The sequence below is a fragment of the Populus alba genome, chromosome 18 (genome assembly GCF_005239225.2).
Source record: "Populus alba chromosome 18, ASM523922v2, whole genome shotgun sequence".
Classification (NCBI taxonomy): domain Eukaryota; kingdom Viridiplantae; phylum Streptophyta; class Magnoliopsida; order Malpighiales; family Salicaceae; genus Populus; species Populus alba.
In genome coordinates this window covers 3,376,900-3,404,403 of record NC_133301.1, presented here as the reverse complement: position 1 = coordinate 3,404,403, position 27,504 = coordinate 3,376,900, and the positions used below count along the sequence as shown (strand labels likewise).

Sequence of the window (27,504 nt, the reverse complement as noted above, 5' to 3'; positions counted from 1 at the left end):
TTGTTTCTATATTTTTGCTTGGGCCTCATGTCTATCGGAGCTGGTGGCATAAGATCATGCTCCCTGGCCTTTGGTGCTGATCAATTGAGCAAGAGGGACAGCCTTAAACATGCTGGAATATTAGAGAGCTTCTTCAGTTGGTACTATGTTATATCCTCGGCTTCTGTATTTATTTCCATGACTTGTGTGGTTTACATTCAAGAGGCCATGGGCTGGAAGGTGGGTTTCGGAGTTCCTGTGGTTCTCATGATCCTGTCAACTCTTTCGTTCTTCTTGGCTTCTCCCATTTATGTCAAGCCTGTTGGTGGGAGAAACCACTGGTGGTGGCTTTGAAACACTCAGAGGGGATAAAACACACTGTTTTATTACACAAAACCGAAGCTTACAAATAAACACAAAAGCTTAACAAATACACGCCCTCTCTCTCTCTTTCTCTTTCAAGTGTTCCTCTCAATTCTCTCCACACATATAACATAAGCTGGGCACTCTATTTATACACGAAATCAAAACAAGAAAATTCAACCTTCAAGTGTGAAGGCGGCTGGCGGCTGTGGCAGCTGTGGGGGCGGCTGGCGGCTGCGGCTGGTGGCTGGTCGGTTGGTGGCTGGTCGGTGGCAGCTGGTGGTTGCCTTCCTTGACCATCTAGAGGTTGAGTTTAATTCAACAAATCTCCCCTTTAAACTCAATCGAGAGATATCATGCCAAGCATGAACACTTCTCTCTTCAATGCCTTCTCTCTGCTTGTAGACCCTTTTGACACCTATTGCTTTCTTCTTTTCTGGTGGGTCCTTATCTGCATGGAAACAAAACAGAGTTGTATCTTCCATGACCTGAGTGGTATCATACAACTCTTCAAGATTCCGCATCTTTCTTGGTCCTTCTGACGAGGATGCTGATGGTGGTGTTGATGATGATGCTCCTGGTGTGTTCCTCCTGTTGAATACAGGGAAACTGTGTGCCGGACTTTGTGGTTCAGCTGCTGGTATAAACACCGGACTTTGTGGTTCAGCTGCGGCACAATTCGGTTCTTCTATAAGTACTGTTGGTACTTCTTCACCTTCAAGGATCAAATCAGTGTTGATCCATCTGACTGCTTCTTGATCATCATTCCATGCCCAAGATTTATCTTCTTCAAAAGATAACATCTCTACTTGTAATCACCTTCTTCGTGATGGGATTATACAGTCTGTATCCCATCCTTCTTTCACCATATCCGACAAAGATGCATTTCTCGCTCTTATCATCGAGCTTTCTCCTTCTTGCATCTGGGATCTTTGCATATGCCACACAACCAAAGACTCGTAGATGAGTAACACTTGGTTTGTGACCACTCCATGCTTCTTCTGGAGTAACTCCTTGCAAACTTCTGGTTGGGCAGCGATTCAGTAGATACACTGCACATGATACAGCTTCAGCCCAGTATTGCTTGGGCAGTTTCTTTGCTTTGAGCAGACTTCTTGCCATGTCAAGAATCGTGCGATTCTTCCTTTCTGCTACACCGTTCAGCTGTGGTGTATAGGCTGGCGTTGTCTGATGTCTGATGCCTTGTTGTGTACAATAGGCTTCAAAGTCATTGGCTGTGTATTCTCCTCCTTGATCAGATCTTACTGTTCTGATCGTATAACCAGTTTGCTTCTCCACAATTGCTTTAAAATCTTTAAAACAATTGAATACTTCTGACTTCCTCTTCAGAAAGTATATCCACGTTTTTCTACTAAAATCATCAGTAAAAGTGAGGAAGTACCTATTTTGTCCAGTCGACATAGGCGTGATTGGGCCACACACATCTGTGTGTACTAACTCCAGTGGCCTCTTTGCTCTCCAGTTGACTTCTTTAGCAAAACTGGATCTGTGATGTTTGCTGAGGACACAACTCTCACAGACTTCATCTGGATGATCAATGTGAGGCAAACCTTTGACCATCTTCTTGCTTGCTAGCATCTTCAGACTCGTGAAATTCAGATGTCCAAGCCTCAGGTGCCAAAGCCATTCTTCATTGTTGGTGATGGCGCTCAAACACCTTGCTGCATCATACTGGATGTTCAAAGGAAACATCCTATTCTTGGACATTTTCACGTATGCCATTAATCTCCAATTGTTGTCTCTAATTGCCAGATGACAATTCTCCGAGTAAAAAGTATAGCCTCTCTCCAAAAGTTGACCTAAACTGAGTAGGTTCTGTTTTATGGCTGGGACATAATACACATCGGCGATGTAGCTGGAATCGCCATTCTTCATCTTGACTGGGATGTTGCCTTTACCTTTGAATGGAACCTTTGTGGTATCTCCAAAAGTAACTAGACCTTGCTTGGTCTCATCTAGATTACTAAATAACTCTCGGTAGCTGCACATGTGATTGCTGGCTCCAGTATCTAGATACCATATGTCCTCCTTTTTCTTATCAAGTCCTTGTTGGACAAGAAATGCAGTTTCTTCTCTATCATCCTTCTCTACATAGTTGGCTTGCTCACGTATCTCCAACGGAGCTTTCCATCGGCATTCAGTGCTATAGTGCCCAAACTGATTGCAACTATAACATTTGATATTCCTCTTGTCACGGTTATTGTAACCGCCTCCTCTTTCTCTGGGAGTGAATGCTTGTTGTCCTCGGCCTCCTCTGGTGGTGTTTCTGCCACCTCTTCCTCTAAAACTTGTATTCCAAGAACCTCTTCCTTGGAATTGCTGGAATCCTCCTCTGGATTGTTGACTTCCTCCTTGAGTGGTGTAGCCACTTGATGAAGTCTCCCCTTGCTCATATCTGTCCTTGAGGGACAACTTTGCTTGTAAGGCATGCTCAATTGCCTTATCTCCATTTCGCTTTACGATCTTCTGCTCATGAGCTTGCAAAGAACTCATAAGCTCATCTACTGTCAACTTGTCCACATCTTTGGACTCTTCAATTGCGACAACAACAAAATCAAATTTTGGATCTAGGGATCTCAAAATTTTCTCAGTGATTCGAGCATCGATGATGGCTTCTCCATTTCTCCTCATCTGGTTGACGATCACCATAATCCTTGTGTGATAATCAGAAATAGACTCCGAGGACTTCATTTGCAATAACTCAAATTCACCTCGCAAAGATTGAAGACGAATCTTCTTGATTCTGTCAGCACCTTTGTATTTCTGTTGGAGAGCCTCCCATATATCATGTGATGTTTCAGCGGAAGCTATGATCTCGAATGTATCTTCATCAAGACCTTGGTAGATGATGGTCTTGGCTTTATTGTCCTTCTTTCTGTTGACTTTCAAAGGCTTGCTTCTGAAGCCTCTTTGTAAAGCATCTTCTCTTCTTTGGACTCTGGTTCATCATAACCAGTTTGTACAATGTCCAAACACTCTTGTGACCCAAGGAATGCCTTCAATCTGATGCACCAACTATCATAGTTGTCTTTGGTCAGCTTAGGGATGAGTGTATGTGTACCTTCTATAGCCATTTTGCACTTGGAATGACTATATCACCTCTTTGGGAGCCGAATTTGGCCACACGGACACTGTAGATCGATCCGGAATGGTCCAAATAGTAGGGAACCGGTCTGACTTTGTTGAAATCGGGTCAGAAAATGGGTGAACCGGTCCAAAAACCAATTCTGTACGGCGGGCGGTTCGCTGGGTTGAACCGGGAATATTCTGGGGAATATTCTCGCGGCTTGGCGCAGACTGGAACGCGGCTCGGCTCGGCTCGGAGTGCGGCGCGGCTTGTGGCTCGGCTGGACCCGGCTTGCGGCTCGGCTAGGACTCGGCGCGGCTTGAATATGGCGCGCGTGCACGTCAGTCGTCTTCAACCTCTGGCGCGCGTGGCTGCGCGTGGTCTTCTGGGCAGAATCTTCAGGAGGCGCGTGTGAGCTACCTCCTCCTCAGATCAGGCTGATTCTTGCGGCAGTGAGTTCGTATTGATGAGATCTACACTGTGGAATGATCAAAACTTGTTTTTGACAATTTTGAAAATTCGGATATACCCCAAAACTCTTCTGTTTTCCGATGAACGGGGCTCTGATACCAATTGTTGGTGGGAGAAACCACTGGTGGTGGCTTTGAAACACTCAGAGGGGATAAAACACACTGTTTTATTACACAAAACCGAAGCTTACAAATAAACACAAAAGCTTAACAAATACACGCCCTCTCTCTCTCTTTCTCTTTCAAGTGTTCCTCTCAATTCTCTCCACACATATAACATAAGCTGGGCACTCTATTTATACACGAAATCAAAACAAGAAAATTCAACCTTCAAGTGTGAAGGCGGCTGGCGGCTGTGGCAGCTGTGGGGGCGGCTGGCGGCTGCGGCTGGTGGCTGGTCGGTTGGTGGCTGGTCGGTGGCAGCTGGTGGTTGCCTTCCTTGACCATCTAGAGGTTGAGTTTAATTCAACAAAGCCAAAGGCTAAGGCAAGCTGGCTCATCGGATTTGCTCGAGTTCTCGTGGCCTCCTTTAGAAAGAGAAGGATTGAATTATCTTCAACTGACACGGATGAGCTGTATCATCTTAGGAAGGGATCTGCACTTGTCGTGCCAAGTGAAAGAATAAGGTAATTAACCTACCTGTGAAGCACTTAAGAAGGTAATTTTATATATGATAGTTCCTTTAAGGATTTCCTTTTGTCTTATCTTGTCCTAGGTTTCTAAACAAGGCTTGTGTGGTTAAGAATCCTGAAGAAGACTTGATGCCAGATGGAAGAGCTTCAGATCCATGGCGTCTTTGTACAGTAGATCAAGTAGAAGAGCTAAAAGCACTAATAAAGGTAATCCCAATATGGTCGACAGGGATGTTGGTGTCTGTAAATGTTTGTCAAAACTCTTTCTTATTACTCCAGGCATCCACTATGAACCGACATATCACTTCGAAATTTGAAATTCCTGCTGGATCATTCTATGCATTTATGTTGCTCTCTCTAACAACGTGGATTGCTCTATACGATCGCGTAATCATCCCTCTAGCATCAAAAATCACGGGAAAACCAACACGTCTCGGCTTGAAACAGAAAATAGGAAATGGGATTCTGGGCTCGGCTGCTTCCATGGCAGTACTGGCAATTATAGAGAGGGTGCGACGAGAAACTGCAATCAGGGAAGGAATTTCAGATATTCCTGACGCGGTTACGCACATGTCTGCAATGTGGTTATTGCCATTTTATTTCTTACTTGGATTTTCTGAGGCTATGAATGGTGTTGGACTGAATGAGCTCTTCTACACTGAATTGCCTAAAAGCATGTCTAGCGTGGCCTCGAATCTTTTTAGTATTGGACTGTCTGCTGCAAGCTTGGTGGCCAGTTTTATAGTAAGTAATGTTCGTGGGTTTATTAGTGAAGCAAATCAAGAGAGTTGGGTTTCAAGCAACATCAACAAAGGACATTATGATTACTATTACTGGCTGCTTTCTAGTTTGGGTTTTGCTAACTTCATTTATTATCTTGCTTGTAGCAAGGCTTATGGTCCTTGTAAGGGGGGACAACAGGGCATTACTGGAGATGTTAGGGAAGGATTGATTGATGATGATGATGATGATGTAGTTTAAGTTAACGTTCAGGATCTTTTGTATGTTCGTGCTTACCATATACAGTAAGAGAACTGTGAGGTTATTGCTTCATATAGACCTTGAAAGATGGTTTTAGAAATTTTCAAGATAGTGTGTTCATTTTTCAATTTTCACAATTTCCTGGTATTTATTTTTAAGCAAAAAAATATATATTATAATGGGTACCAGTAGGCGTACCATCAATATATATATTAGCTGATTCATTTGTACATTTTTAGTTACCAAGTAATTTCAGGGTAAAAATATTGTATGATGAGTTATTTCCTTGATTAGCTTGTGTAGATGCTCTATTTACATTGATACCTATATTTACGAGAAAACTAAATTAACATATTCCTAGCCTTACACCAACACTCCCCTCATGCTACTACATATATATATTGATGCTACTACTACAAGGAATATATACACTCCCCCTTATTACCAAGGAATATATATATTGATGCTACTACTACAGAGGTAGACCGGGGGACTGAGAGCAAAACACAGGGGCGACAAAAAAAAAAAAAAACAGAAGACAAAGGAGGAAACAACAAAGACGAATAGAAAAACATAGAAGACGGAGAAGAACATAGACAGGAACTAACTTTAGAGAAAAAAAATACGAAAGAAAAGAAGCAGAAACAGAGGAACTAAAGCCAGAAAAGAACAGAGAGAACGAAAAGCAAAAGAAAACAAAAACAGAGAGAGGATGCACGAAAACAAGAAAAAACACAGAGGGGACGAGAGAGAGACAAAACGTGAGAAAACAAAACAGGAAGGACAAAGAAAAAGAAGGAACAAAGAGCAGAAAGGAAGCGGAAAAGAGAAGCTTCGCCCAGCACCTACAGGTTCTTGTTCAAAGTCTCTGCAAACCTGGTAAAGCTTTTGTTTTCCCCCGTTTTGCATTTTCATTACATATATATTGATGGTACGGCTCCTGGTACCCATATAATATATTCTTTAATATATATATATATATAGGATTGAGGTGATCAGGACTCACGGCGTATTGGCGACGGTGCACTCTTGTGAAAGTAAGTTGTTGACTTTTTCATAACATTGAAACAATTAATTAATGAACAATAAGCTGTATTTCTAGTGATATTAGAAATCTCTTTCATCTACGAGATTTCGGAACCTATTAATTAATAATAACAATTGTTGTTGTTGTTGTTGTTGTTAGATGAAATTATTATCATTATTTTCCAAAACTATTCACATTGGAGAACTGATTTAGCTTATCCTTTCGTACATTTTCAATTACCAAGTAATTTTAGGGTAAAAATATTGTATGATGAGTTATTTCCTTGATTTGTGTGTGTAGATGCATCAAATATTTCATCCCCCTTCCAAATCTTTCATATCAAATTCCTTCATTATTGTTAATGGCAATTGTATCATCTACATAAATTATGAGTGCCATTAATTTGCCATTATACCTCTTTAGAAATAGAGGGTGATTGACATTGCTATGCTCATATCCATATTTCTTAATAATAAGTGTAAAGTTCCTTTTCCAACTTGCACACGAAATCCAAGACTATAAACAACACTAATATCTTGATTTCAAACTCATATACAATTTGGCTTATGCTTAATAGAAAACAACCATCTATAACCAATAGGTTTTTTTTCTAACAGGAACGGGTACCAAATCTCAAGATGAACTGGAAGAATAAACATGAATATCGATTAGTGAGACTGCAAAAAATTATAATTGATGTTTGTATCTCCTTTTTTAATCAGGAGAGGCAGCAGTGCCTTTTCCCAGCTTGTCCTTCTAATTAAAACAATGTTACTTTTAAGCTTCTTGTTATTGTGGCTACATCCCAAACGGAAATCAAAGAAATATAAAAGATATTGATAAATCAATCATATTAGTGAGTTATGAGGGCTACTGATTAGTAATCAATAAGTTAGCCATATGAGCGGATAATTGATAAGTCAGTCATATGAGTGGGACTACCGATTAAAAAATTAATAAGCTAACAAACCTGAGTGAGAATACTGTTCGGAGATGATTAAGCCATCTATATCTATAAAAGGGAGACTACTAATCAGAAATAGTTAAGCCATCCATATAAGAGGGGGTGTTTTTTAATTGATCCTAGAGATCAGAGATGGCTAATGGATTGTGTTATATAGTGATGAGTGATTGTAATTGTGATGTTGATTTTTCATATAGGTTATTGCATGGATTAGATTTTAGATAGGTCCTGTATAGGATAAACTCTGTTAAAATTTCATTTAATAGAGTAAATCTATCAATTTAACCTGATAACTATTAGTACTATGAAAGGGGCCGGCCTAGAAGGGTATATGTATGTTTCATAAGGAAAAGAATTTTGTTTGAGTAAAATAGGTTAAAAAAGAGAATGGTTATTAAATGGATGTTTTAATGTGTTGAAGTATATCAAACATCACCAGGATAAGATAGATATTATTTGATATTCCATCTCGCCAATGCATATTATAGACAATTTTAGTTGGCAATCCTAAATGAAAGGCTAATTAAAATATAAAATTCATTATCACGTGGATAAGAATGAATGGTAAGTATGATCAAAAATGTGAGAGAAAATATCAAGTATCATGTAAGAAGATCTCATGAAGACTAACAAAGTGAAAATTGTTAAAAAAAAAAAAAAAAAAAAAAACATATGTAGTGTTTAAAAGGTTAGCTTAATTGAAAAGTGAAGATGAGAAAGGAACTATTGAATCGGAGATCAATATAAAAATGGAGGATTGTTTCATTATGAGTTGTAAAAACAATGTCAATATTTTCATGAATGTGACATTTTTAAACAGCCTGTATTGCATCTAAATTTTGGTGCGTTACAGTTTTTGGAACTTTACACATGAACATTTATTCTTTGTCTTCAAATCATATTTTTGGAATAAAAAATTATTTAAAAAAACATATAGTAAAAGCATCCACCCTCTTATAATAATTTTTTATACAAGTTTTGGAGTGAATCTTATTACAATCAAGAACGATCATGCATGTATTAATGAAACATATATATATAATATTGATAATAATATTTATTAATAGCATAACCCCATCAATTAAAAATTCATCAATCTTTAGTAATTAAAAATGATTTCATAATTTAATAATCAATTATCATTTATACACAATTTCAAGGTTGTGTCAAAATATAAATGAAATAATAAATCAAATTAATAAATAATTGGTCTCAACTAATTATTTATTATTTATTCAATTTCAATAAAAATATTTATTCGTTGTTGTCATTAGACAATAATTCGAAAAATTATTTATCAGTAATTCCATTATTATTTTCACAATGTTCTACCTATAATTTATAAATTATTGCCTGAAAAACGTAATGTAAAGGAAAAAATCATGAAGTTAAGTGTAGTCAAATCCTTTATTTATGAAGTAGTGGAAATATAATGAAAAGTCTTCCTTGAACCAACTTGAGGCTGCAACAAAAATTAACTTCTATTTAAATGGATGGCGTACCTCCCCTATTTTGAAAAACTCTTGGGTTACAGAGGCAAAAGGAATTGGAAAAAAAAAAAAAAAAAAAAAAAAAAAAAAAAAAAAAAAACCATTTCAATTTGAAATATATACTATCCCATTCTAAGATCACATGCGTAGTTGAATATACAAATTCCATTTCTCAAAAATCCTACCCACAATTTTCTCCATTTCTCTTGTTTTCTAGTTCAGGCTGGACTGCTATTCACTGTATGCTAACGTGCAGAAAACTACAAGATTAACCAAAGCCAACCTTGGCTTTAGGATCAAGAATCCTTGAAATGACTTTCCTATTAAAAAACATCCATGATTCCTCGTTTCTTCTTTTTTCTTGCTTTGTTTTAAATAGAATGTAGCTGGTTCTTCTGTACCAGTATCGTGGGGACCCACCCGACAGGGCAACAGAATATCCAGCATATGATGGAGTGGCAAAAGGCAACCCTGCCCTCTCTCACAGCCTGGGCATTAAGCGAGATTCAGTTTCAACAGTGATACTCCCTCAGGCAAGAAGAGGGTCCAAGAAGAAGCAAATGGAAGATCCTTTAGTTCATAAAGGGAAAATCAAAGAGCGCTCTTGAGAAGCAGTACTACTAAGGGTGGCTTAAGAGCCTTGATATTTATCATAGGTACGTACATATTGAAAAAACAACAATCATGTATATTATGCTCTGATTATCCTTTTCACAGAATATGTTTTTCGATGTAACTTGTCATAGTAAATGAGGCATTTGAGAGGCTGGCAAATTATGGGCTTTCGACAAACCTGATACTGTATTTGACAAGAGAGTATAACTTTTATGGTATTGATGCTGTCAATGGTGCACAAATACTCTACCTTCATTCAGCTGCCACGAATTTTACGCCATTTATCGGTGCTTTTCTTGCGGATACTTATGTGGGCCGGTATTTCATGATCAGCTTTGGATGTATTGCTTGCCTTCTGGTAAATTCTAGATCCTACATAAATAACCTTTGCTCTTCTACATTGTGATTAATTTTGTCCATTTTCCATCTGTTAATTGGTTGATGTTGTTATGCGTATCATCGAGTTAAGTTAGAGAGAGAGAAAATATTGAATCCCTTTTTATTCTCACTGAGATTGCTTGCTAGAAGGGTTTGATCCTATGTACAATAGTTTAACAACCACTGAATCTTACACCTAAAAAATGTCCGATTTATTTTATTGATTTTGTTTTTCCCTTTAGGATTTTAATTCAATGATCGTTAAGAAGATTAGGGATCGAATGTACTTGAGTTTTTTACCACATGATTGTTTTGATAGTCGTCACTTAAGAGATACTTACATCACAAAGTTTCACCGGGAGAAATCTCCATTGATGGGTTTGCTGGTTGTCTTTATGGACGATTTCCTTCAAGCTGGTGCATATTGAGAGAGAGAGAGAGAGAGAGAGAGATTACTCGGTTGTAAGGGTCAAAAAAATTAGAGATTTTTTTATTCCAATAACTAAGGTTTTGTAACAAAAGTTAAGAAATAAAAAAGGAATCCATGAATTTACAGTTCTCATTGCATCAAAACGAGATTCAAGTTCAAAATATTGTTTTAATTCTCGAAATATGGAATTGTGAGATTGAAAAGAAGACCAACTATTCATCTAAATCGAAAAGAGAGTACTAACTCCAAGTCTATATACCAACCTCACAATAGCAGCAATCAACCTAATTTTATTGTACAGGGCGTGATTCTACTATGGTTAACAACTATAATTCCAGGAGCAAGACCACCTCCTTGTGTCCAATTTCATGACAGTTGCGAATCCGCATCGACATTGCAGCTTCTGCTTTTATATTCTTCTCTAGGCCTCATGGCCATTGGAGCTGGCGGCATAAGATCATCGTCCTTGGCCTTCGGCGCTGATCAGTTGGGCAAGAGGGACAGCCTCAAACGTGCTGGAATATTAGAGAGCTTCTTCCGCTGGTACTATGCGACAGTCTCGGTTGCGGTGTTCCTTGCCATGACCTGTATTTTATACATTCAAGATAACTTGGGGTGGAAGGTGGGTTTTGGAATTCCTGTGGTGCTCATGATCCTGTCAACTCTTTCATTCTTCTTAGCTTATCTCCCCTATTTATGTCAAGTCAAAGGCTAAGGCAGGCTTGGCTGGATGGATTTGCTCGAGTTTTGGTGGCATCCTTTCGAAATAGAAGTATCAAATTATCATCCCAAGTCACAGATGATGTGTATCATCATAGGAAAGGATCAAGACTTCTCGTCCCATCTGAAAAATTAAGGTATCATTATATGCTCAAAAACTTTGTGCCCTAAAATTAATTTCCGTCTTATATCCAAGATTTACCTCAATAGGATTCTATTGTGTCAGGATTCTATAATGACTCCTAAAAAGTATTAATTTGTTTTGTATCATATATTTTGTCTTAGGTTTCTAAACAAAGCTTGCGTCATTAGAAATCCTATAGAAGACTTGATCCCAGATGGAAGAGCTTCAAATCCATGGAGTCTTTGTACAGTAGATGAAGTGGAAGAGCTTAAATCACTGATCAAGGTAATCCCAATATGGTCCACAGGGGTCTTGATGTCTATAAATGTACTCCAACACTCTTTTATAGTCCTCCAGGCATCTACTATGGACCGGCACATTACTTCAAAATTCCAAGTTCCTGCTGGCTCCTTCACTGCATTTCAGTTATTTTCTTCAGTAATATGGATTGCTCTCTACGATCGTGTAGCCATCCCTCTAGCATCAAAAATCAGGGGAAAACCAACTCGCCTCGGCTTAAAACAAAGAATAGGAATTGGCATCCTATCATCCTCTGCTGCCATGGCAGCTTTGGCAATTATAGAGAGTGTTCGGCGAAAAACTGCGATCAAAGAAGGATTTTATGATGACCCTAATTCCGTTCTGCACATTTCAGCATTGTGGTTATTGCTATACTTTTCCATAACCGGATTTGCTGAGGCTTTCTGTGGCATTGGACAGAATGAGATCTTCTATACTGAATTGCCCAACAGCATGTCTAGTGTAGCCTCCAATCTGTTCGAGATGGGACTGTCTGTTTCAAACTTGATAGCAAGTTTGCTAGTAACTATTGTCCGCAACTTCTTCAAGGGAAACGATCAGGAGAGTTGGCTTTCAAGCAACATTAACAAGGGACATTACGATTACTATTATTGGCTTCTTGCTGGTTTGAGTTTGGCTAACTTCATATATTATCGTGCTTGTAGCAAGGCATATGGTCCTTGCAAGGGACAAGAAGGCAATGCTACTGATGGAGGGGAAGCCTTGACAGATGAGGATTAGTGGTTAAAAATGGTGGAATTGTGTTAGATTCCATGTATGGTTTATAGCTGGATCTTCATCTTTGTCCATGATAGCCACTTTGGAATGATTGGAAGGAAATTCAAAGGTCTTGAATAAACAGCTATGTCTATTTTATGAATATTCCAATTCTTGATTATTTTCATTTATTTCAAGGTCATATGGTGCACACTAGACAATCTATGCACCATATCAAATTCACCTCCCTAATCGGGACAAATGTGAAGATAAATTATCTTTGTCTAGCATGAAGATCTAGAAAATTAGCTTTATTTATTAATGATCAATTTGGTCCTCTTCCTCAAAAAAACCTTTAGATTGTTTCCTAAATAAATAATATAATTTGACATGTTAAAATATTTTTAAAATTTAGCAAAAAAATTAAAAAAAAATAGATATGTTCTTAATGTTTTTTAAGGGAAAAATACAAATAATAAATTAAAAAGAACTAAATAAATCGTTAACTTGCGCCTCTATATTGTAATTATTTTTATTAAAATATGATAACACATTTTTTTTAATGCTTTTTTGAGAAAAAAAAAAACATAATCATAAATCGAGAAACTCATGCATTCATTTAATTAAATCAACTAAGAACCACCAACCAAAATGAATGGAGTTCCAATTCAACCTACTCTATTATGGGCAAGCACTCACACTAATGAAATTATGAAAAATAAAAATAAAACTTTCTAGGAAAAATAAAATATAGATAAGCTTGATATTTAGTGGGTTGTCGAAACCACCAAAATATAATTATGACTTAATTATCACAAACAAAATAAATTTATAGTATGACCATGAAAACCAGGTCGAACCCAGGGGAATTTTCGTTTAATCTTCCTTACAAAATACTGAAATGAGAAAGAATAGGGGATTTTAATGAAAATTTCAAGAAACAATAATTTTTAAAAATAATAAATTGATGTCATTAAATTAGTTCAAGGCTCTATACATCTATTCTTTATAATTTTGTTGATTATTGATGTAAAATAAAATATTCTTTCACGTCAAGTAAATAAATTTGATATCCCTTAAAGCTGAGGGGAATCAATGAAATTACGAGTACATTAATTAGAAAAAGCTCTCTAATTAATTTCTTATCATCAAGCAAATGTAATATTGAAAGCAATTTTTATTCATTTGGAAGTGGTCTAGGAATAAAATATGTGCATTTATTCTAAAGCAAATGTTCAAAAGCTTAACAAATTAGCTTAGTTTATTCTTCCCTAATAAATGAAGATGAGAGTTGCAGCAATCAAATTAATTATTTTGCTTCTTACTCTAGTCTATAACAACAATTACGGATTAAAAGAAACTAGAAAGCATACAAGCCATCTCAAAACAATTCAATAAGCTTGAATAACAATTAATCAATAGCATAATTCTGAACAAGGAAAAATTAATACTTGAATCTAAAAGAATTACAATGATAACTTTACTTCTCATAACTTGCTAATGTACATGATGTGTATCCCTCTTGAACTGAATTTAGGAGTTTAGTTCATAGTTGCTGGAAAATTACCAAAAACAAAGAAGAAAGAAATGTTTTTCAAACCTTGTTTCAGCTATGTTCTGCTCTATTTATCCTCTCTCTTGGCTGCCGAGTTTCATCAGAATTATTAGGCTAATTAGAAGTCGTCATGATACTTAATTCGTTACTTCTTTATCTAATCCTTAAGATTGGATCAATCTCTCAGAATATATATTGAAAACTGATTATGTTGTTGTCACAACTCTGTTGCAATTCCAACTCTACTGCAACTTAAACTTTGTCTCTGACTTGGTTTCTTGCAATATCCGACCATCCTAGCTATATTTATTCATTCATAGCATTTTAAAGGCTTAATCTGTATCTTTATTGGGTCCTAAGGCCCACTGTTTTTATGTCAAACTCTCAACCATAATGGAATGCTTGGCACCATTAGTTTCCTGATCAGATCAGGAGACCCATCTCATCATTCAGGTTGCGTCCGGAGTTTGGCCTTCAAAATGATTTTATCTAACTTAGAATCCTCATGAAAGTTGTTGTCCTGGATGTGTAAATGAATTTGAGCTTTTGAATCGCCTGATTTTCATATCTGAAACTCAAGATATTCCCTTTTAAATATGTAACGTGAAAGCAGAGAATCCTGCTGCGAGTAGGATTTTGACCCGAGTCTGCAAGTCTAATTAGATATCCAAATGAGATCATATTTTTTCCATAATATCTTACTGGAAAGCTTGACATGTGTACTTTGACTTAGATTAAGCCCACGTTCTCATTCAGAAACTCTAACTTGGTGAAAAACGTGTCACAAGAAGCTTCAAAACATAAAATGCAGAATTTCTTATTTTTAGCAATTAATTCACAAGGTCTCTTTGGCATGCCAAACTCATAAAAATAACTTCCAATAAACTCAAAATAAATTAAAAGGCATATTGTAAAAGGAGTAGAAACATATGTATATTTTTCACTCATTGATATTCGAAGCCAAGATTTTCATCTAATGAAAATGTATTTTTCTTTGACGCAAAACTTATCTTTTACCATAAAATATTTTTTTTATCCCTAAAAAAAAATTTAATTTATATAAAGCACCAAACAAATCATGGAAGATGAAATTATGCCTCACAAGCACCTTCAAATATAATGAAGTTAGAATCCTAAGCCCATATCATATTGATTAATTTAATTTATATCTCAGGTTTTTATAGATTAACCATGGCTAGTCTAGATCAATTAAATATATCGTCATCTTAATATGTCACCTAATATGTTTCTAATTTTAGTATCTAAAAACTGTTTTTTTTTTTTTTCTAGTAAGCACCAAATTTCAGACTTCCTAACATCTCAATATCTTTTTAAAGTTAGGAAAAAAATGATCCGACTCTTGGTGTATGTGAGCTTTTTTTTTTCTAAACCTTAAGAAAATATTAAGAACAAATATGAAGATGGTGGCATGTTGGATGAAATATTTTTTAAATAATAATAATAATTTAATTTAATTTAAAATCAAACTCCCTTTAAAAGAAGTTATAAATTTAACAAAAATGATGAATTTAAAATTCAAGATAGCTTGAGTTATTTTTAAAATTAGTAAAAAACAACAAAGCAATATCATCAAAAAAAAATAAAGGATAAAAAAACCAGGTGAGTCTTCAAAACCTGGGTTAATTGTTATGTTTTGGGTGGGCAAATATTATCCTGAACATAAAAAAAAAATCACGACGCTAATGTTTCTAAAGAACTCAAAGAAAATTTGAGACTTCGATCATTGAGTTGACCGGGTTAAACAATTTCAAATAACTTAAAACGAACATAAAATGTAAGGAATGGACACTTGCCGATATAATAGAAAGATATTAAAATAAAAGGATAACAAAAAAAGCCTCGAGTGAACCTAGAAGCCAACCCAGGTTAACAAATCAAACACATAATTTAAGACATGAAATTAGGATGACCCCATAAATAAATAAAAAACGAAAAAAACTACTTGTAAAACAATATTTGAGAATAAATGCTTTAAAAAAAATACTAAAGTCAACTCAGACTAATCTTTTAGATCTATGACCTAAGTCATGAGATTGGAGCGATCCCATTAAAGACAAACCCAAAAAAATAAAAAAAACAAGATTCTTAATCAAACAAATATTAAGGGATGAAATTGATAAACAAATTAATCAATAAAAAAAAATAGCAATTAAAAGAATTAGGATTAAATTTGACATAAAAATTAAATGACATTAAATGTTTAGGGATGTAATTGAAAAAAAAAAACAAATCAATTAAGAAAATGATTCATAAATAGCAATTAAGAGAATTAGAACCAAATTTGACATAAAAATTAAGTGAAAATAAATGTTTAGGGATGGAATTGATAAAACAAATCAATCAAGAAAATGATTCAAAACAAACCAAATATCAATTAAAAAAATAAGGATCGAATTTGATATAAAAAAAATTAAAAACAAAATCAAATGACCAGGGATAAAATTAAAAATAAAATCTAATTAGAAATAATCAATGTGAATAAAATAATTTCAATTAAGAGAAGAGGGACTAAATAAAGAAAGAAAGAAATTTAAGGGCTGGTATAATTGTTTACATAGCTAACATGTAATTCGAGAGAGAAAAGGAAGGAAAAGAAAGAAATAAAGAAAACCAAATTGGGAGAAAACTGGCGTGAATAGACTCACACGTGCCACCTAGCATGGTTGACTCTGTCGTGAGGAATTGAAAAACACCATGGACGACATTTTTTTTGTAGCCATAAAAGGTCACACGTGCCACCTGAATGCAACGGGACACCTTACACGTCTACACCTACATCGCACGTGTCTGTAGCTTTTTTTTCTATTGTAAAACCAAAATAACCCCTCCTAAACCCCAAATTAAAAAAAAAAAAAAAAGAAGAAGAAGAAGAAGAAGAAAGAAGAAGAAGAAGAAGAAGAAGAAGAAAAACCATGTGTGGAATGCCAAAAATACCCCCAGAACATCTGATAATAATAGGGAAAACATGTGTGGAAATACAAAAAAGCTCTTAAAGCAAAAAATTGAAAAATCCCATGACACCTCTAAGCATCACGCATTTCTTCTTTTTTTATTCAAGGGCAATGTAGTATTTCCAAGTCCAAAAAGTTTATGAAAAACCATTTACATTATCCAACAATTATACATTGACATTTATATCCTATAAAATAACCATTTTACCCTTTTTTTTAAGGCAATCAATATAAAAGTGCATTTTCCAATACCAAAATAGGAAAAATATTATAGATTTTTCCCACACAATTTAGAGTATAGGTAATATGTATATTTATTCTTTGAAAAAAAATACAATAACATTAGGAAGAAACACTATAAATATGTCCCAGGAAACTTCTATTTCTATTCTAAGCATAATCACATTAAATAATAATAAATTATGTTTGTTATTCACCACCTAAATGTATCTTAGTTGCATAAATATTTTCTTCTTGGAATTGACAGAGTTTTCTTTCTATAGTCATTCCTCCTCTTTATATTTCAAAATTGTTTACTAATGTTAGCAAGCATGTTTATAAAGGTGAAAAATTAAGTTACAAACATTTGGTGGTTATTGTCGATGTGATTTTTCTTCCTCTTTCCCTTATGTTATCTTATAAAACAATTCAATTAGAGTTTTATTTTTTCTTTCCTTTCTTATGGCATTTTAGGAATAGTTAATTATTCTTTTATTCTTTTTTATCACATAATTCTCTTAACTAGCCAATTAAATACTCACATTCCTTAATGGTTCTCAAAATTTTTATTTTCATATCTAATTAATTATCAACGCTATTTATATGTTTTATAAAGCAACTTAAAACTTATAATTTATGATATATATATATATATAAGCAAATTACAAAATTAAATTCTTAACAATATCAATTTTAAATGATGGAATCGACAAAAATAGATTTGATAAAAAAATCATAACAAAAAAAAAAACAAAAACAAAAAACCAATTACTGTTGTAATCCATAATGCAATGAGTGTTGGGTGAACAATGGCTTTTCCCACATCCTTTAATTTGTGTTACTTCGTAAAGTTTAATAATATGGTTTTTCTTTAAAATTATTCTTTTAACAATATGAAAAAAAATATATACTATAAAAAAACCAAATTCAATTATTAAAAAAAAAAAACACATCAAATCCACAAGCTTGGGCAACCTAAATTACCTCGACAAATCCGCAAATCACGCTAATCTCAAGATAAAAAATAAAAATTACAAAATTAAATTTTCAATCTCAATATTAAAAATACAAAATAGACAAAAATAATTTTGAAAAAAAAAAACATAACAAAGAAAAAAAAAGAAAAAGTTAAAAAAAAAACCACATATTTAAGGAAAAAATAAAATAATATAGGAAAAATACTATAGCAATATTATATGAGAAAAGCTATAGTTGTTTGCCCTTTTAGCTTTTCTTATATTAATTTTCTTTCTTTTTATGTTTTCAAATGTATGGACTCCTGTAATAGCAGTGTGCTGTTAGAGAGAGGAAAGAAATGGAAAACACAATTGCAGAGGAGACGATGGTTCTCATTCCGAAGGACAAGGACCAAAAAAGGGGTGGCCTAAGGACCATGCCCTTAATCATAGGTAATCTTCAGAGTCTACTGTTAAGTTTCTTCCTCCTTCTGTTCTTTGTTTTCTGTTGAATCAAGTTGGGTTATTTGTTTTCCTGTCCTGTGCATCTATAGTTAATGAGGCGTTTGAGAGGGTGGCTAGCTATGGGCTGATGCCAAATATGATATTCTACCTGATGAATAACTATCGCTTGGAGGCTGCAAATGGGTCGACCATTCTCTTCTTATGGTCTGCTATGTCTAATGGATTGTCCATCTTCGGAGCTTTCCTCTCCGATTCATTCATGGGACGGATCATTCTGGAGCCTTCTTGTGAGTCATTTCCCGCTATCATATTCACCGAGTTTCTTCTTTGTTGGCCTTGCTTCGAAGTTTCTGGGGGGGGGATAGGGGTTTTGAGTCTTGACCTCTTAATCTGCTCTGTTCATGTAGGGGATGATTCTTCTTTGGTTAACTGCCATGATACCACAACTGCAACCTCCACCTTGTGACCGATTCACCGATACGTGCAGCTCAGCTACAGCAGGCCAACTGGCTATGTTATTCTTCTCTTTCGGCCTTATATCCATCGGAGCTGGTTGCATTAGGCCTTGCTCTATTGCCTTCGACGCAGACCAAGACAACGAAGAGAACCCCAACAATGAGAGTGTCTTGCAGAGTTTCTTTAATTGGTATAATGCTGCAACAGGATTATCGACAATTATAGCGTTTACTGTTATTGTCTACATTCAAGATAACCTCGGTTGGAAAGTTGGGCTTGCCGTTCCTGCAATTCTCATGTTCTTCTCTGCTTTAATGTTTCTGGTGGGTTCTTACCAGTACATCATAGGGAAGACCTCCTCGAGCTTATTTACAGGTTTTGTTCAAGTTGTGGTTGCAGCATTCAGGAACAGAAAGCTCAATCTATCTCACAGTAGCATTGAACAGTATTACCACAGTGATGACTCTGAGTTACAGGTCCCTGCTGACAATTAAGGTACACCAGTGTTAACATAATGATGACTCGGAGTTTTTCTTCGATGCTTGACTATCCAAATCATCCCTCCTTAATATTTCTCAACACTTTGTGCAGGTGTCTGAACCGAGCTTGTATCATAATAGATCCTGATAGGGATGTGAATCTTGATGGGTCAGCTTCAAATCCATGGTAGCTATGCACAGTTGATCAGGTAGAGTCACTGAAAGCTCTGCTTGGGGTCATCCCCATTTGGACTACAGGCATCATGATGCATATCAACTTGAACCAAAACTCATTTGCCACGCTCCAAGCAGTTACCATGGACAGGAACATCTTGAATTTTGAACTTCCAGCAGGATCCCTCAATGTGTTTCTGGTTCTCACTCTCACAATCTGGCTAACCTTCTATGACCGAATTCTGTTGCCATTGTTAGCAAGATTCACCGGCAGGCCACGTGGCGGGCTTAGTCCTAAAGTGAGGATAGGAATTGGTTTGCTAGTCCCAGTTGCAGCAAGGGCAATGTCAGCAGTAGTAGAAACCATAAGAAGGAAAACTGCTATGGAGGAAGGACTAGAAGACGAACCAGACGGTGTGGTGAACATGTCAGTAGTGTGGCTTTTGCCACCAATAATCCTGCTTGGATTGGCTGAAGCTTTTAATTCAATTGGACAGATAGAATTCTACTACTCTCAGTTCCCTAAAAGCATGTCTACCATTGCGGTGGCTCTTTCACTTTCGGAACCGCGGTGGCTGATCTGATAGGGAGTGGTTTGGTGGATGTTGTGGACAGGGTTACATCCACAGGAGGGAAGGAGAGCTGGTTGTCAAGTAATCTTAACAAGGGTCGGTTAGATGATTATTACTGGCTGATCACTGTCTTGAGTATAATTAATTTTGTATATTATCTTGTATGTTTTTGGGCTTATGGACCTGCCGAGGACAAGGAGGAGCGTCTGCTGGAGTAGAAGCAAAACAAAATTGATTACCATGAGGTTTAGGGTTACCATATCTTTCTTTTTCTTTTTCTTTTTCTTTTTCTTGAGAATGGGGTTAGGGTTACCATATCTTTCTTTTTCTTTTTCTTTTTCTTTTTCTTGAGTGGGGTTAGGTTTACCATTACTTCAGAATGACTGGAGTATATTTTCTCCTGCAATTTTTCTTTTTGAACAAATATATATAGCTAGATTTTTTATATATCCTTCAATACATGGGATCCAAAAATTATGAAACATGCCTAATCCGAGAGATATAGACTGGGATAAACAGGGGGGTATTGGCTGCTGAAGCTCATTTCATGTACAGTAATTTGTTTTTGAAAAATAATATACATGAAAAGAAAATGCAATTCAATTGTCTGCTTAAGTTAATTTAAAAACTAAAAAGTAAATGATATGAGTTAATTAATGATGGTTCCCGTGCTAATAATAATCTTATAAAATACTTCTGTAAATTCGTTTTGTTGTGTTAAACTTGCTTTTGACCAACTTTTCCCGTACGAGACAAATCTGGAAAGACGAGGAATTTCGCATGCATATGACAAAAAGAGAAACATATCATAAGTGATATAAAACATAACATAAGATCGTGAACAGATCTGGATAACAGGAACACTTTTGAGAAATTTAAGGGTATAATTTCTGAAAATTATGTTTTGTTTCCATCTCTATTTGGTGTTTTCAAGAATTAGAGAACACCTGTTTCTAAGTAAACAATTCAGTGAATGCATCTTCTTTAATTTTCGGTTTATTAAGAAAAAAATCTGAAAAAAACCGAGAACAACTTCACAAGTAAAGGCACCCTTACTTTTGCTTACGGTTTTAAAGGCAATCGCTGCTACATTCTGATAGCTGCAAATGAAAAAATCAGGATAACAAACCAGAAAATATGCAATAAATGACCACAAAGTCGCAGAAGGTGCTGAATAAAAAGCGATGTAGGAAGGTATACAAATTCTATATTAGCTTTGCACTAGCTATGTGGTTAAAAAAAGAGTCGCTAATGCAAAATGCCTCAGAATAGATGAAGTCAGACTAAGGCAAGCACCCAGTTCCCTTTTAACTGCAGTTGCCCAAGCTAAATGTTATTTGAGTGAAATTTACAACAAAAGAACTGATCATGCAACTTACCGCATCATGGAGAAACATTCAGTCTGCTGTTTTGGGGCACAATGGATCGTCTTTCATACCAAACTGCCATCTTCCTTTCTCTGGCTCTTCAAACTTCCAAGTTTGATCCATTTTCGTAATGAAAGAGCTGGCCTAGTGGTTATAAACCAGGGGGCTTGAACAGGGGAGCAAAACTAAAAATTCCATCCACATCAATGGGGGCTCCGATAGCACGGCTCACAAGCTCTGGCGTAGATGTCTTGCCTTTCCAGGTGGTAAACCATGGTCCTCCTCCAACTTCTACTAATGCCATGTCGCTTGTAACATCCAAAATTAACTGCATATAATAATGCTGAAAGTGTAGGAATATCCAAAGCCATAGTATGAACAAATAAACTAACTGGTCTTATTCGCTTCTTGAACAAGAACAAAATCAACTTGTAAAAGTGCAGATCTAAGAGCATATACCAATCACAACAATTGCATGCCAGGGATCAGCGCTTTGCCCCTTTGACAAATTACATTAAAAAATTGGATGCCAAGGATTTTCAAATTATTATGAGAAAACGCTCTCATTGGAATTGTATCAATCCATATGGATTTTAGCACATAGATAACATACAAGGTGTGACAAACAAAAATAGAACATCCAGGAAGCAAATTCTCACATGCTAAAAGCAGACTCTTCATTTCTCCAATGACAACTCTAGATTTTTAAGAAACAATCACTCATGAAGTCCACAGATGGACTCCTTTCACTGGTTTCATGGGATAATGTCACTGAAAATACATGTCAGAAGAACAAGTGCAACCTCTGGTTGCAAAACTTGTTTTATGTAAAGAAACTACATTGCAAGATAAATACTGTCACACAAGAAAAGTTCAAAGTTTTTGATGTTCTGTTGAATAGTTTAGGCCGCTTAATGCTAAGAATAAATCCTGAGGTTAAATAGTATAGGTTAAGTGTTTTTGCGCATGAAGTTGATGAACATGTGGATATGGGAGAGTGAGAAGTAAAATGCACCTTCCCCTTAGTGCCATCATATCGACGTTCCCATATTTGCAATTTCAGAAAACCAAAACAGGTATCTTTACAAGCTGGAGAAAGCCCAGCTTCTACTGTTGGAGCACGCAATGCTGTTCCCAAATCCTTTGTTGTTGCCTCCAATTCAACCTGAGTAAGGACAACAAATTAGACCTCTAGTTGATAGTATAACTCCAACTTGTCATTATATGTATCCATAAAAGACTTAAGAGGTCATGAAAAATCATGTGGGCAAGCATGTTCTTCCTTTTTCTTTTTTAATGTTTTTCACATGTTTAAGTGAAGAATAATACCAAACTTACAGGGACATCAGAGTTAAAAGTGGATTTATACTGCGTGACTGTGAATACTAGAAACAGGAAACAGAAGATACCAAATGTGTCCCGTTGTCTGCAGCCATGTACCAGTAACCCCATGGAGAAATTTCCCAATTTACAACACCATTCCATGGCACAAATTCATAGAAAATCCCATCATAATGTACTCCAACCTGCACAGGTGGACATTGTATTGTGTGTCAGTTTATTTAAAACAAGTGCGTCCAACTTGTAAACTTGAATATGTTTTTGGCTTTTCTTCTATTTCAGGATCTCAAACTAAAGATAGTAGGCATATTCAAACTCATGAATAATATTCAAGTTCCATATGAAAACATAAAGGGTAGCTGAGGTTCCATGAAAATTGCATATCATTGGTTCACTATCTCATTCTTTACATGCATTTAGCCATATATATTCCTAAAGAGCAGAAAAAACTTATCTATCTAAAAAAAATTGCTGAAACAAGGGAAAGTGGAGAACAATAGTATTGGAATTGTCATAGGAAAGTTACCAATGCAGCATTTTCAAAAGTCTCACTTGGTCCAGGTATTTGCCTCAACCCACCAGCTGCAGTCAAAGCAACTTCTCCACTTGCACCTTCAAAGACATTACATTGAACCTATGGTAAAATGTAAAACATCAACAATTAGCATGCAGGCATTCAGACTTTTTCTTTTAATTTTTTTAATTTCTTTTCTTTCAGGTTAGGCATCCGTGGACAATTGCAAACCTAAGATGCATTAGCAAAACATCGTCCCAGCGATAATTCCCAACAACTTCAATAACTTAAACAGAGCAGAGATTTCTTCACCAAAAATTTCCACTAATCAACAATGCATAAAAAATAAGCCATCTAATCAAGTCCATGAGAAAGCAGGCTAATGAGCCAGAGATAAAGTTAATGTGCTTTCTTCAATTTCTGTACTTTGAACCAACATGTAATGACAACACAACATTCCCACACCACACATCAAAACGTGAATTGGGGTGAATAATATTGATGTAAGGTCACCTTTGTATGTTGAAAAGAGGGTAAATAGTTAATTATTAGTCATGCAAAGAGCAACAGTGAAAGTAACTTACCCACCCTTACAAAGTTATGTAAGCATGAAATTCCATGTGAGAAAAACATATAATCCATTAATACACAGATATTTACCACATGAAAGAAATAAATATTTACCCAAAACCATTTTCTTGGGAAGGCTCCACCCCAGTTCTTTTCAGAATAAGAAGGAGCATCTTCAAACTCAAATCTTTCACCATCCCACTCTATCCATCCTGTGTACAAACAAAACCCAAAGCATTATTCCCTAGAAAGCATTGAACCTAATCACAATACTCTTTGCCAATGTGACAGCAAAAGGAGCCAAAAACCTAGAATATAATTATTTCTAAAGCCTATGGATATTCTGCTCTCACAAACTTGTGACCTTCATAGCAGCATGAGCACTTAGAAATTATCAACGGAGGCTTCTGTAAATTCTTGTAAGGTATTTACTTAGAAGGGGGGAGAAAACGAGAACTGTAAGAAACAAGAGCTGATTATATATAATGAGTAAGAACAGTTTACAAAGATCATTGATTTTATTAGACAACTTGTTGTAAAATAGAATAAAAGAATCATAATCAATATCAGATTGAAAGTTCCAAAACAATTATAACCAGAAGCAAGAATAGTTAATGCCTGTTGAGAGTCCTCCGGCCATGCATATTTGCCAGTGGGGTTCAAATACAGGAAAAGCAGCAAGCCACCCTGCAGTCGACTTCTGTGTAGACCCAAACATTACCCCATCCATAAACAGGCCGTGTGCTGTACTGCCAACGTGCAGTTTTCACTGTTTCCACATAATCTGACCTGCAGTTAGAAGAAAAGTCATGTCAAACTACCAGTGCTCAAATAAATTAGAAACAACCAAGGTATTAAAAATATATTTGATTATCAAAATTTCAAAAATGAAATATATTTGATTTTCCCCGACTTACCCAATCGTATTATTTTCTCACCACTTTAAGCATAGATAAGGAGGTGGACTAACAAAGCATTAGAAAGTTTGATCCATTATCCTGAATGTGGCACTGAATGCAGTGTGACATGCATGCATGATTTTACAAAAAAAAGCCCCCATGCATGTGTGATGTTACATCCTGAAACTCAATCTCTACACTATGGGTATGGATGATAAAAGTGAGAATACCTGCCATCATCACGAATAAAGCCTTGGTGCCAAAGTGGGCTTACTTGAAATCCTTCTAAAACTCTTTTATCAAATTCCTGCACAAATTAAATATTACAAAATGTAAGTTGTAACTTGGATTCATTTGACATGGTTAGCCTCAGCAAGAATATAAACCTAGCAAACCAAGAAATACTTGCACTAAGTCTAACCAAGCAGACAGGAAATTGAGAATCCACTCTAAGTTTTCAGGTTTAACAGTCTTATGCAAGGAAATGTAAAATAAACAAAAAAATATCTAATACAGAACTGAACAGGAAGGCTAATGCTGATATATTCAACCACTTCAAAACTTATAAAAAAAAAAGGGTACAGTAGCTAATGTGAATTCCTACAAATTTTTCAGACATGAGAAACCATTTGAAGTTACGGAAGCAAAATGAGACATTTCAGTTAAATTGTTAAAGAGGACTTTTCTTATTTTCCTCCGCAGCTGTATTGCACAATTTTAAAGAATTGCAACTCTGACAACATTCTTATGTACTATTAATCCACGGCTTTGTAACTAAATAAAAAAGAAATCCTCTCTTATGCATTCAAACTAAAAAACCCAAATGTTAAAACCTTATAAAATTGACAAGGTTGGACATTCTAAAAAAAATGATAAACAAAAAGAATATCAATATCAACATTTAAGATGAACAAGAGAGATTTCAACCTGAGGAGGAACCTCTTTAGTTGGAGGCCGCATGTTTCTCTCAGCAACAAAAGTATTCCCCAATACCAGCTCATGCCTACCTAAGCATCAACAAACAAACTAATAGTAACAACTTTAACTCTTAAACACAGAATCTTATAAATTCAAACAGTTCCCATAGCATTACAAAGAGGGGGGGGGGAACACTTACTTCCCCAGAAATTTTGCGATTCTTCAGAGAATTGGCAAATATACTTGTCATAAGCCCCTAGAATCTGAGCACCAACTCCAATTGATCTCGATCCATGCTGTGCCGACTCCAAGGCAGTCAATTTCTTAGGAAACGCAGGATTCTCCACTGAATACATGAAACAGAAATTCTGTTTCCGCTCCGGTATCGACACTTTAAAATACCAACCTTCAAAAAAGTTCCGCGTCGTCCCATCATAATGGTACCTGTCAATTTTATTGAAATAAAATTACAATTTAGGAATAAATAATTATCAAGAATTTAAAAAAAAAAAAAATACCCGCTGTGAGGAGTACGGAGCCCACGATTAGGTGGCGTAGGCACATAAACTGGACTCACACTCCTCTCATTTTCTCCTTTTGAGGCTAGTGAAGTATCGGTGTTGGTGATGGGAGTGGACGCCGCCAACAGTGGCGATGATCGGAACCCTTGCTTGAGTGATTTCGATGGAGGTATAGAAAAGATAGAATTTCGAGAGTGATAGAGTTTGATAGAGGAATTAGGGTTTGTTAGGGGTCGAAGTGGTGAGAAATTAGGGGAGAAATTGTGAATGTGTGCTTCCATTATTCTAAATTCAAGATTTTTGAAAGATTAATTGAGTACTGGAGAGAGTGAGAGAAATTAAGAATGGATGGCTGTTTGGAGAGAGAGGGGAACAGGGGGGTTTGAGGCTGGCATTTATACACCAGCACAGGAGGAGGTGTGTGAGAGAGAGTGAGGTGGCGGCAAAATGGAAAATGGAGACAAAAGGGAAGTTACTGGCAACGCTTACCACTTCTTTACCGTTTATTTAAACGGTGCTATAAAATTCACTTTTGGTTCTTACATTTCTTATACTTTCTTATATTGATCCTTTTGATGTGTCATGGCTGCCCTAATTAAACCATTTATCGCTGGCAGTTCAAGATTATTTTAAATTTAATTGAACCATTTAAGATCTTGTTTGAGTCAAAGGTTTTGAGGTTTGTTTAGACCTCTAAAAACACCAAACATTAATCACATGCTTTTGATTTTTTTTAAAATTAGAATTTTTAATGATACATATTCAACATGAGTGTGTTTTAAAGTGGGATGTTTGTGTGGTTGAAATTCTTTTTTGCATTAACCATGGCTTTAAAAATGTTTGATTATTCAATAAGCATTATATATATATATATATATATATATATATATATATTGCATGAATCTCGTTGAAAACTCTTTCTTAAAATATTAATTAAAAAAATATAATTTATACATTTTCTTAAAATATTTTTTAAAATCTTAATCGTAAAAATTACGACAATATAAAAAATATACACCGATGAATAATTATCTCTTAAGAAATTATTTAACTTTTTTTTAGCTAAAAATAAGTAAGATATTCTTTTTTATCTCTATGTGACTTTGTACTATTGCATAATTATTGTATGGATTAGTAGAATATTTGTAGTTAATGTTGGCGTGCATGCAACCATGTTTATGCAATAGAGTACTAAAAGATGGTGAACGGTACCAAATTAAAAAAAAATAGGAAAAAATAAATAATTTA

At 35.6% G+C, this 27,504-nt stretch overlaps 4 protein-coding genes and 1 pseudogene across 4 annotated transcripts; 4 read left to right on the top strand and 1 right to left on the bottom strand.

Moving 5' to 3' along the window:
* The first annotated feature begins 27 nt into the window (after positions 1–27).
* LOC118051182 (protein NRT1/ PTR FAMILY 1.2) lies at positions 28–5,519 on the top strand. The gene is made up of 3 exons (XM_073406380.1): positions 28–300; positions 4,324–4,526; positions 4,616–5,519. The coding sequence occupies exons 1-3, from the start codon at positions 28–30 to the stop codon at positions 5,511–5,513; spliced, it is 1,374 nt and encodes a 457-aa protein (XP_073262481.1). The 3' UTR covers positions 5,514–5,519.
* Positions 5,520–9,846: 4,327 nt separating this feature from the next.
* On the top strand, positions 9,847–12,469 carry LOC118051275 (protein NRT1/ PTR FAMILY 1.2-like; annotated as a pseudogene).
* Positions 12,470–18,563: 6,094 nt separating this feature from the next.
* On the top strand, positions 18,564–20,707 carry LOC118051277 (protein NRT1/ PTR FAMILY 1.2-like). The gene is made up of 2 exons (XM_073406406.1): positions 18,564–18,732; positions 18,853–20,707. Exons 1-2 carry the CDS (start codon positions 18,625–18,627, stop codon positions 19,393–19,395), a joined length of 651 nt encoding a protein of 216 aa, XP_073262507.1. The 5' UTR covers positions 18,564–18,624; the 3' UTR covers positions 19,396–20,707.
* On the top strand, positions 19,698–20,138 carry LOC140954305 (protein NRT1/ PTR FAMILY 1.1-like). The gene has a single exon (XM_073406378.1). It carries the CDS (start codon positions 19,698–19,700, stop codon positions 20,136–20,138), a length of 441 nt encoding a protein of 146 aa, XP_073262479.1.
* A 540-nt stretch (positions 20,708–21,247) lies between the features above and the next one.
* LOC118051181 (tocopherol cyclase, chloroplastic-like) lies at positions 21,248–26,699 on the bottom strand. Its single transcript, XM_035061750.2, is given in 11 exon segments — positions 21,248–21,821; positions 22,509–22,658; positions 22,903–23,019; positions 23,361–23,468; positions 24,033–24,130; positions 24,537–24,630; positions 24,632–24,707; positions 25,048–25,124; positions 25,745–25,824; positions 25,935–26,179; positions 26,254–26,699. Coding segments are annotated over 11 exon segments (1,506 nt in total). The 5' UTR covers positions 26,538–26,699; the 3' UTR covers positions 21,248–21,644.
* Positions 26,700–27,504: the final 805 nt, after the last annotated feature.

Excerpts from the sequence above, each read along its gene's own strand:
- LOC118051182 (XM_073406380.1), top strand. The coding sequence starts at position 28 with ATGTCTATCGGAGCTGGTGGCATAAGATCATGCTCCCTGGCCTTTGGT. Across the intron at positions 301-4,323 it reads CTCCCATTTATGTCAAGCCT|CTGGTGGTTGCCTTCCTTGA; the intron begins GTTGGTGGGAGA and ends GGTCGGTGGCAG. Across the intron at positions 4,527-4,615 it reads GTGCCAAGTGAAAGAATAAG|GTTTCTAAACAAGGCTTGTG; the intron begins GTAATTAACCTA and ends ATCTTGTCCTAG.
- LOC118051277 (XM_073406406.1), top strand. The coding sequence starts at position 18,625 with ATGGGTCGACCATTCTCTTCTTATGGTCTGCTATGTCTAATGGATTGT. Across the intron at positions 18,733-18,852 it reads GATCATTCTGGAGCCTTCTT|GGGATGATTCTTCTTTGGTT; the intron begins GTGAGTCATTTC and ends CTGTTCATGTAG.
- LOC140954305 (XM_073406378.1), top strand. The coding sequence starts at position 19,698 with ATGGACAGGAACATCTTGAATTTTGAACTTCCAGCAGGATCCCTCAAT.